The 11,062-nt window shown below is 37.8% G+C and overlaps 1 protein-coding gene across 4 annotated transcripts in view; it reads right to left on the bottom strand.

The window, feature by feature from the left end:
• Positions 1-11,062, bottom strand: part of LOC101847249 (probable tRNA N6-adenosine threonylcarbamoyltransferase, mitochondrial) — a 31,417-nt gene that overhangs the window by 11,809 nt on the left and 8,546 nt on the right. For 3 of the 4 annotated variants that reach the window (XM_005093914.2, XM_035968640.1, XM_035968641.1), the window contains exons 2-7: positions 10,662-11,001; positions 6,814-6,913; positions 5,856-5,950; positions 3,654-3,716; positions 1,900-2,029; positions 897-1,101 (exon numbers count right to left, since the gene is read on the bottom strand). In XM_005093914.2, coding sequence (XP_005093971.1) covers positions 897-1,101; positions 1,900-2,029; positions 3,654-3,716; positions 5,856-5,950; positions 6,814-6,913; positions 10,662-10,909 — 841 coding nt within the window. In that variant the 5' untranslated portion in view covers positions 10,910-11,001. The remainder of the gene's footprint in view (positions 1-896; positions 1,102-1,899; positions 2,030-3,653; positions 3,717-5,855; positions 5,951-6,813; positions 6,914-10,661; positions 11,002-11,062) is intronic. The other variant, XM_035968642.1, reaches the window with a different exon arrangement.

An 11,062-nucleotide genomic window follows, 5' to 3' on the forward strand; every position in this document is an offset into this window, starting at 1 on the left:
AAATATGCGCGGACACAATTATGCATGTAAAGAAATCAGTCACATTGTCAGTTATTGCAAATGGTCATAGAAACGTAAAAAAAGCTGGAAAAGTCTGGTGCTGATTCAGTGTCGCTGGAAAGCTAGAAATTATTCTTATAACCCAATTACGAGAAGTCATCCCTATTATTCAGTCAACTTACAAAACCTAGACTTAGCGTTTTAAGAAGAGTAAGCAATTTCTGGAGTGTAACAGATACTGTTCGTGTATTAGATCTACGTTGAAGATATTTATAAACTTTCGAGAAAATATGCGAATATTCACGATTATATTAGACACATAAAGTTGTATTTGGAGGAATTACTTCGTAGCGAATTGAGTGCATGATGGATAAAATTGCAAAATTACAGCCTTCTATTATAAGCGCAGATACCATCTTTTCTGAGTATCTGCACTAATGTTATGTCGTTCTTATTCCAAAAGTTCGACAGATTTTGACGATGCGGTTTTTTTATATTGATTTTTTTCCATTCACGCTAGTTCAAAAAAAATTACAATTTAGCATTGCCGACTCCAGCGCGTCTAACGAAATAACCAGACAAGTTACAACGCCCGTTCTTTTTTGAGTCTCAAGAGCAGAAATGCGTGCTTTGGGTGCACTAAATGAGAATTACCATAAATACAAGGATGCACCTTAAATTGTACGTTGAAAAGTACCATAAATTAAGTCGGCCCAGACAGAGCGGTGACAGGGAGCTGACCCCCGTGACCCTGACGTGATAAGGCGCCCGGCGGGGAACCCCCCGCGGCAACTAAAATTCCACTGCCGGTGCGCCGTGTCTCCAAAGTCCAATATGTAAAAACAAACTGTAAAAGTACTTTTACAAAAATAATTTTTTTTAAAAGTGAAACACACCTAATCTTTCATACTCTGCCCGTATCTGTCGTCTTGCCGATATTTTGAGCCCAGTGAAGGAAAAGTTGCAATTAGCACGGCTGGTCATAACATGCACAAGTGGAAAAGCATTGCGATCTCCTTCCTTGGCCATCTGCTCCACTGCAACACCACCGCTGAGGCCGTGGAAGCGAGGTAAACTGTTCAACTTGAGCTCACGAGCTGTCTAGCAACGGCATGAGGAAACGTTAATATAAGCAAAGTTAATAATCTATGAACAAGACATTTAAGAACAGAGAGAAAGCATACATAATTCTTCTTTGATATGCATTGTAATAATTTAGAACAGCAAACAGGCCTATAAACTGGAAGGGGGAGGAGAGGGGGAGGAGGAGGGGGATGGTTGAATTTCATACACTCCTTAGAATAATGCAGGCAGTCCCTAGTGAGAAGCTCCAATAAAGCAACTCCCCATATGTTGACAATGAAGAAACTGACTGATATCAACATTGTCTTTCTTTTAGAGATATAACTCTGAACACCCATTTCTTATATCACCACTCTGCCCCTAATCTCCCAGCTGTCAAGAATGGCTTCTTGTTAATAACCTACAGCATTAACAGGTTGTTTTTTCCTAGTTTCTTAAACATCATTGTCCAGTTATTTCCTTTCACTTTCATACACAGTTTTTGATTCGCTGCTAGCATTTTCTTTTGCTGAGAGGTACCCAATCATTCAATGTTGCACAGCAAAAGCAGAAAACAAATACATTGAAAATCCAAAAGAAAATACAGATAATCATTGTATAACACATCATGAAGTTGAAGATAGACTTGCGATTAAAAAAACCAAAAACAAATATTCCATATTCATTTCATAGAATCTTCCATTCTTCTGTGAAAACTAAACTTTTCAACACTACACACACACACACACACACACACACACACACACACACACACACACACACACACACACACAACTTTGGTCCCTCATGTCTGTACTTCAAAAGTCTCAAGCACACCTTGTCATAGGCATCCCCTGGGGCGACATCGAGGGAAGTTCCCAGTAGAAGGAAATCATCAATCCCCCGAGCTATGGCCAGTAAGCAGTGACCACCACTTGCCAATAGAACCAGGAATGGGAAGTCAACTCTGGAAAAGCAGTGTACTGCTATAACTTATCAGGAATCTAATATGTGTGATTAAAAATTTTTCTACAAGTTCATGGTCCTGTAATTTAAAAAATGATGATAAAATCTGATAAGAATTTATGAATACAATCAAATTTTAGTTTTAAAAACCTAAGGCTATTTCCATAGCACTACCTTAAAAATCAAGAAAACTTGAAAGCAAACAAAATCTCACTTATATTCCTCATGTAACAAAATAAAATGAGTGACTTCTTATGGACAAACCCTGGATAAGTCAATAGTGTAGACATTATCCCTTCAACTAAACTAATAGTTCATACAAACAGTAATTCCCTTGCTAAAATGACATTAAGTGATAGTTTAATGTGACCAGTAATTCTACACAAAATATGTTAACATCAACACCAGCAGGGGTAATGCTGTACATAATTTGAAAAGAGAACTTCAGACATCAGAAAAGACAGTTCTTTAAGCATGCTAGCCAACTGACCATTGGAATTGCAAAACAATCAGCTGCTAAGGGAGTCAAATAAAACTATAGGACAAAGTTGTGTCAGCAAAGGAAACATAAATATAACAGATGTTCACAATAATAGCTCATTATTGGATATATTGTGGCTTTTTGCGTTGGCATTTAGTAGTCAGTTTTATTAGAAGGACGAACTATCAGCTCAGTTGGTAAAAAACTGAATTGCTGTACAGTCAATCCTGTTCTGAATCCCTGATGGCACATTCTTAAACTAAGACTGTTTTGTAGCATTTAATAATTCATGACAGTTCTACAAACCTGACTTGACCTTATGGAGGATGTGCATCAAAACATACATATCTCTTGTCTTCAATCTTTCTGTGTTGAAAAGATTGTGAAGCCAATACCATGCCATACCAGCATTATTACTATCATTAAAAGCTCATATTAGGTCATCAAAAAGATCACTATCTAAAATAAGTAAAAGCAGCTAAGACTTGTATGAACTGTGTAAAACACAAACCGTTATAGTACTATTACTATCATTAAAAAGTTCAAATGATACCACCACAGAGGTTACAATCAAATATAATACACATGAGATTTGCTCAGATTAACATGATTTAAATGCATTAGTGTCACGATGTGGTGGAATCAGGGGCTCGTCAATTTTTGGGTATATGAGGTTATAGGCATCATCTTAAAGCGTGTTCATTTGCCTTCCTTTTGCATCTTAAAGCGTGTTCATTTGCCTTCCTTTTGGTGAAAAAAAAAATTCATCTATGTTGCATAGAAGTCCAAATACTTGCGATTGAAGGAGGTCAGGGTCGCCTGGTTCCAGAGGTGAAATTAGCCAGGAAATAGCCGCCAAAGTTTGGCAACTTCAATAGCCTGAGAGTCCTTGGAAACTGAAAATTTACATTTTTCGTACCTTTAATCAATGTTTTTCAGTAAAATAAATCCACACAAAAATGTGTTATTAAATGGACATAAAAGGTGTTGAGCCAAACAAAGAAAATTATTTAAAAATTGCCCATCAGCCAAAAAAAAGCTGATTTCTTGGATTTCATTATTTTGACGAGCGCCTGACAGCACCACGATGCCTCACATTTATTTAAGAAAGCATATTGTCTCTTCTGTGATACTACTAGCATACCTCTGAATCATTCTGGCCGTCAAAGCATGAGCCTCCATATGATGAATCGGGATAAGTTGTTTGCTGGTAAGAAACGAAGACATAAATAGCAGTACCCTTCTCCCATTAGGAGTCAGGCCAGAGCAGATATATGCCTAAATTATCATACATCATGACACTACCATTCAGTCAAAATTCCTGGCGCAACTTATCCTCAAGTATCTCTGTAACGGGTGGATTTATGTCACCCATACTTGGAACAGCAATTTGAATCAATTTGTCTTCACTTAATCATGTGCACTGACAGGACTTCACAAAAGCAAAATATGAGAAAAAAACTGGAATTCTGAGGAGCAGATGAAGATGCTTACAAAACACAAATTATGTAATGCTTTCTGACACTAACAAATATTATGTAATGCTTTCTGACACTAAAACAACATAACAAATAATAGTCACGGGGTTTCACAACAAAATCAGAGGATTTGAAACTGAAAACTAACACCCATGCAAAGATCTATTCATTGGATACTACACAATTGTAGTCCACAGAATGGAAAAACGGCACACACACAAAAAAGGATTACATCAGCCTTTGCAAAAAATACAGCAGAACATTATTTCATCCTAAATGAAAAAATAAAAAGAAAGGCTAAAGTTGTACTAAAAGGGCATTCTAAACTAACCAGTCACATAGGACTCTAGAAATCACAGGAATAGATTGGCTCTCCCCCACTCACTTTCAAATCATAGTCACCACACACTGGTAAGACAATAGTGTCATCTTTGATGGGGTATAAGTTAGGAATTTTAAGATCAAGAGGGGTAAAGCAGAGACAAATCCTTGCTACAACCCACTTTGGAACTGATTTGCCACGTAAGAGGTGGTACGATCTCCAGAATAAATGGGTTGAATTTTCTTCCACTTTCATTCCTTTTGAGGATTCTGCAAAGCCTAATGACTAAAAGTGAAAACAAAGATGAGTTATTTTCTCATCAAAGAACTATGTTTTGCAGATGATGTAGCAATTAGCATCCACTAAGCCGAATTGGCTGGAAAAATCTGGCACATGCCTTTTCCACTACTTTCGAAAATCAAGAGTTTTCTTTCAAACAGAAGCCACAAATCATTCAGATATCAAAATTGAGACCTATGCTTACATGTTTCTAAAATGTTGCAGAACCTGTCTATGCACCAGAGCCCAAAACAGGTAACTAAGGTTAACATTGTGCTTAACTCCCCCATGTTAGAAATTATGAACCAGGAGGTAGCAACAGGAAGTGCAAAGCTAGTAGTAGACCAGACCTCTACCACCAACAGCAAGCAGGCACTTGCTCAACAGTAAGGCATAAGAATCAGAGCAAGCTATCAAAGAAAGTTTGAGGGAAAAAGAATCACAAAATCAATATCAAGATAAAAGCCAACTGATATTTTGTTCTGGATTCATTGTTATCTGTAACCGAAACAGCTTTTCCATGAGATGACTTAAAAAGATTCTAATTTTTATAAGATAAGATAAGATAAGATTCATCTTTATTGTCCAGATCCTGGCTTGGTGTTTCACCACGTGTACACGCACACACACGCACACACACACACACACACACACACACACACACACACACACACATACACACACACAAAACACATGCACACACACGCAGGCTTACAATCACATGCATAATATAAATGAGCAGCAATATAAACAATAATAATCTTTAGCTAGATACATACCACTCAATGTTATTCTGATGCATGCTCTAAGGTCGTATGAATACTTGTACAAGATGGTTAAGATGGAAGAATTTTGATGGATGATTTTATGTGACAAAAAGCAACAACAAAAAAAGACACAGGTTCTGGAAGGATGAGGAGTTCACAGCATTTTTAACGACTCATACAGTTTAAGTGGAAGATGAGAGAATACCAAGACTTCCTCTACTAAGAACTAGAGTACAGGAGTAAGAAAAAAGTTTGACCCCTACTAAACTACAAAGTTGCCTGCTAGAGAAACATTAGCATAACAGATATCAAGTTAAGAAACTCGGGTCCAGATGAAAGAAGACTGCAGCCAATATAAAACATAAGATCAGTCTCAAAACGAAATAGAAAGATGTATCAGCAAAGGCAAATCTAGAGAGACACAGTATGATGAGACCAGAAGATCAAAAAGATCCTAGCATTCACAGCAAGTGGCATTTTCTATATGAACAAAGACTTACCCTGACAATCTGGCAAGCTTTTGAGCGTACTGCATTCCGACCCGTAAAGACATGATGAGACCTGGCTCAACCGTCACTGCTACAGCATCCATGTCCTGAGACAAAAAGAAGCAATGTTGGGTCTAAGGAACCAGTCAGGCTTTGATCATTTTAGTAATCAAACAACGGTTAATGAAAGGAAAGTTGGGGGAGGGGGAAGAGTCCATATGCCTTCAAATAAATAAAACCAGAGAATCGCGCTCTCAAGTTGAGCAGAGCAAAGGATCAAAGGATCTTGATTTGCCTTACAACTGGTGACTAAGAGCACACAAGTTGGAATTCTCAAAAGTGACCCAAAAAATGTTAGTAACTTGAACAAAACATCAGTGCAATGAATGCAATCCAGAGTACAGTCAAACCCAGTCCAAATTACATAATCCAACAGTTACAGGCCATTTGAATGTAAATACTTTTAAAACGTACTTTAAAATGTTAACATATATCCAGATCAAAATAAATGAGGCTTAACATTCAAAGATTGTAATTTCTAGATAAAGGAAGAAACATGTAAAATTATAACACTCACTTCAAAGGAGAATACTGTTCATAAGAATGTAAAGATCAGTGTCCAACAATAATAATTTTATAGTAGAGGGACCAACCGTTGTGTCTTTAACAAAAGCATGCCAGACCAAGATTAAAAGAGTATTGCACTACACAGCAATCAATAGTCATGTGTGTATTTGTTTTTAAAACTATTAAGGTATGGCATTTATAAATCATGTAATATTCTCAATTTTATAAAATACAAATGACATTGAAAACTCATTTCATGGCTCAGCAATGACTGAAAAGGAGGGATTTTTTTTTCGTTCTGGATAGTAACAACAAGCGACGCAAATATCCTGGAAGTATAAAAAGTGAAAGCAAATTGAAAGGAAATCTTTTAAAGAAATCACTATTCTATTCTCAAACTCACACTCAAATCCATCTTTGCATTCTCAAGGGCCTGAGTAACAACTCCTTCCACATTTTTCATATGCAACTCTTTTGCAACATTTGGGATGATACCTCCAGTTCTGAAATTATCAAAGAGAATTTTATCAAATATCAAAAATGAGTAAAGACTTGAAAGGTATGCTATTCCACCCCCCTTTTATTCAACGAAACAGAGAAAAATGAGAAAATTTCAACTGTTCGTTTACTAATTCAAGTTGAAGAGAGGTGGCAAAGATGATAATACAGTGATGAATAATGAGACGAGAAAGTAAAACTAATTACCTGACCATTGTGATTCACTGGTGACAGTTTATCATGCTTGTTCTATGACAGGAGATTACCAAATGCTATAAACGTTGAACTTGTGTGCTACTCATTACATAACACAGTGTCACTTCATGTAGTCAGCTTACAATGGGAACAAGAAAGGAAACAAAACTGAAAGAATGGTGGTGGCCGGAAGCAAGATTAATAAAATTATATAATATGAAATCTAAGTGGAAAGGGGGGGGGGCTATGCAAACAATAATTAATACGCTTGTAACATGTAATTCGTAACATGTAACTCTGCTACAATCTTATCAACTTGCACTACTCTCACTGCGCTGATTAAGTTTCGTATTCCTTGTAAAACTATCACTGTTCGCCATGTTCTTAATTCTCAAAATGTACAATGCCCGTTATACACAAAATGTAGATCACTAATACAAAAACCCCTTGAAAAGTGAACGCTATTAGCGAAAAGAACGTTTTACACAGGTACGTTTTTGATAAACAACTTTTAGACGGTGACAATTTTTACTGGGACTCCAAGCTATTGAAAGTAATATTACACTAATTATTAAGTTACAGTCGGGAATACTTATTCAGCCCAGTATGTTAGGGCGAAAACATAGAGAACGCCGATTTCGGAGACTGATTCAGTAAGCGCCGATAGGCATAAAAATTTCCTTATGATTTCCAACTTGCCCCATTTAGGGCTTGCAGACTACAGGCGGCTTTAAGCTCGGATCAGCGTTGTCGGCTTTATCGGAATCTAAACTACATTCTTATTACGCCGAAAAACTGGGAAGGGTGTCTCACTGTCAACTCGCGACCTCAGTGCTTTCTTGTCCTATCTCCATTTGTTTTTACATTAAAAAAGTGACTTCTTCTTAAGCTCACTCTTTGTTGTGCACTGCTTTCACTGTTATTAAAAATGGAGATGCGACAAGAATGCACTGAGGTCGGGAACTCATGCCGTCTCGCCGTCGCCAACACGGGTTGAGCGGTTTGCGTGACGTCATCCGACTGGACAGGAGACAATTTTAATTTATTTCAAATGGCCATTTCAGAGCTGGTGCTTCGCAGTAGACAAAAACTAATGGTATTTTTTAAATCAGCGTCATCAAATTAGGGTGGCAAACGAGCAGAATTACATTTAAAGCAATATTTTAGGAATTCCAGGTTTTTTAATCCCCAAATAAATGCTTCATAAATACCAGCTGTGTTGTGGTATAATTTTTTTTCTTATATCTAGATCTAGGCTTTAGGCGCCCTCTTATGTGGAGTCAAGCAGACACCTACTGGCGCCCGTCCGCGTTCATCTTCAGCAGCTTAAGTTTCGGTATTCTCTATGTTATCGCCCTTATACTGAATTTTACGGTATTACCCGGTATTCATTGTCTCGCGATGCACCATACCCTTTGTCTTTTAGGGGGGTTAGGGGCAAACCAGCAGATGGTCAACGGAGGGTTGTCGTTCCGAGGGCCTAGTTCTAGTAATGAAGGGCATCGATTTAGAATCAGATCTAGATCTAGGTCTCTGCGTCTGATTCGACAGTTTCAAAAGGTAGGCTGCGATTGGCACTTTCCACAATTTATGTTTTTGTAATTTCCTCCACCAAACGGTCGGTTATCATGTAAGCCAAATTAGTATCCTAAAACTGTCCGTGTAAATACTGCACGGGGGGGGGGTTAGCAGTAAATACATGTATACCGTGTATTTAGCCATGCCCTTATTCGTTTTAAAAGGGGGCGGGGCGGCACCCCGAAAGTCCCGATTCGGCTCAAAACTATAGATTTTAAGTTGTAGGCATTTTTAGCTTCTTCAGCCTCTAACTATTTCATCCCATAAGACCCTCCTAGAGTCTTATTTCTTCCCATGGCATTCAGTCACCACCATTTTCTCGTTAAGTCGATCTTATTTTTTTTTATCGCCCGTTTTCTCGAAACATGGTTTTTCTATATATATACTTTTTAAAAATAACTCCACCATTTTTTATCCAATCTTTATGAAATTTTCACAGAATGAAGAACGATGTATTAAAACTGTGACCCGCTCAGGAAAAAATTCATAAAAAATTGCCTATAGTTTTTTCAGTTCAAATATACACATAACAAATTCAAAGACCGCATATAGAAAGACCAAAATACACCTAGAAAAACCCAAATATACAAATGACGTTATAAAAAGTATTAATACAACAATAGCAAGTTCAAATGTAAACATAGAAATCTCAAATTCAAATGTAACACATAGCAAATTCAAATGCCACATAGCAAGTTCAAATGTAAATATGCTTGAACTAGAGTAAAGGGAGGTTAAGTGGATGGTTAGCTGGTGCTCTGGTGTGGTTTAATGCACCTTCTTTCCTCTCTAACATCTATCATCCTAATCTCTCCTCCGTGTTTTTTTGTGTCTGTTACTCACTTGAAACACCTCTACTCTTCGCCACTTATATGACCTTATTGAAAGTTATTGTGTTGCAAGTGCCGTAAAACTCTTACTAAAACTAAAAAGGAGGCTAAAAGTATAAAAAGTATATCAAGGTAAGAAGTAAAAGGGTTGGGGTTGTTTTGGCCACGAAAACGTTAGACGTAAGCCGTGTGGTGCCACAAGGAAGAAATCATGAGAAACGAAAGTAATTGTTAAACTATGATAAAAACCGGAAATAAACTCACATGTTTAACAGAGACGAAAGATTATGATACAAATCAACATACTGCTGGTATTATCATTATAGAACTAACTGAGTGGAATCTAAAGCCAAGCTCACTTTCATTTACTTATTGTTGCACTACAAAACGATATATGGCTTTTATAGGCTTGCATTGATCTGAAGGCTGCTGTCATTCTCATATATAGTAGTCACAGCTTGTGTTTTTTTGTTTCATCATCTGGGCAAGTGTGACCATCCTTTGTTGATGAGTCAGCTGAGTGAGCATTTGGTCTTTTGCTTCACAGACCCACGGTTTCAAATCGTATTTCCAAAAGCGTTCTCGTAGATGTTAAGAAAAGGTTTGTGTGTGTGTGTGGGGGGGGGGGTTAGATATTTCTTCCCCAATCTATTGATGAGTTGCCATTTATAAAGCCTGCCTTTGTGCACGAGCGTTGTTACATACAGAGCATACTTCGTTGAGGGGATTGTTGGACCAGTTTCTTAGGGGGATGGGTTGAAACGACAGCTGCCATTCCCTCTACTTGAAAGTCGTGAAAGACCAGGCCACCCTCGTCACTGACAGCAAATTAGGCCCCTATGGCATCGTGCTGTTCGGTCCCCTTCGACCCTGCATAACTCGAACAAAGCATTGACCACTCCGTGCTCTTCATCGGTTTCTATTTGTCAACGGCTTGCTACCAGCTTTCTCAATAAAGGCAAATTCATACCACTAAATACTAAATGTTCTGCATCAGCCATGCTGCTCAAATTGATGTCTAGTTGCTTCAGTCCTAACTAAAAGCATGGCATTCTCAAAAGTTGAACATGAAACAAAATCTTTTCAAAGGGGCAAAAATCTTATCATATTCAAATCTCCCACTTTTTCATTCAAAATACAAAGTACTTACTCGTTATGTATCGTTGTCTGAGAATGGAGGGCTTCACCAATTACTTTTCCATTACTATCAACGACAGCAGCCCCTGTGTCATCACAGCTGGTCTCTATACCAAGCACAAATTTCATGGACAAATTTGACCCAAAGTGTCTGCCCTGAAATATGGTACTTGTCACCCTGGAAGTCACACGCATTTTCAGTGCACACCATTGGAACCATTGACCTAATGTGCTGTGGGAGCCCATCCGTCCAAGGAACATTGTACTTGGCTTCACAACTTTACTTATGATGATCTATAACTCCAGCCAATCTATATCAATCTCAAGTTCAGGATCCTGTCTTGCATTGTGGCCTGTAATAGCAACAGAGGCATAACAGAAGTTCAAACACGTTTGTCACTTAGTCTTGATATA

The sequence above is a fragment of the Aplysia californica genome, unplaced genomic scaffold (assembly GCF_000002075.1).
Source record: "Aplysia californica isolate F4 #8 unplaced genomic scaffold, AplCal3.0 scaffold00072, whole genome shotgun sequence".
Lineage (NCBI taxonomy): Eukaryota > Metazoa > Mollusca > Gastropoda > Aplysiida > Aplysiidae > Aplysia > Aplysia californica.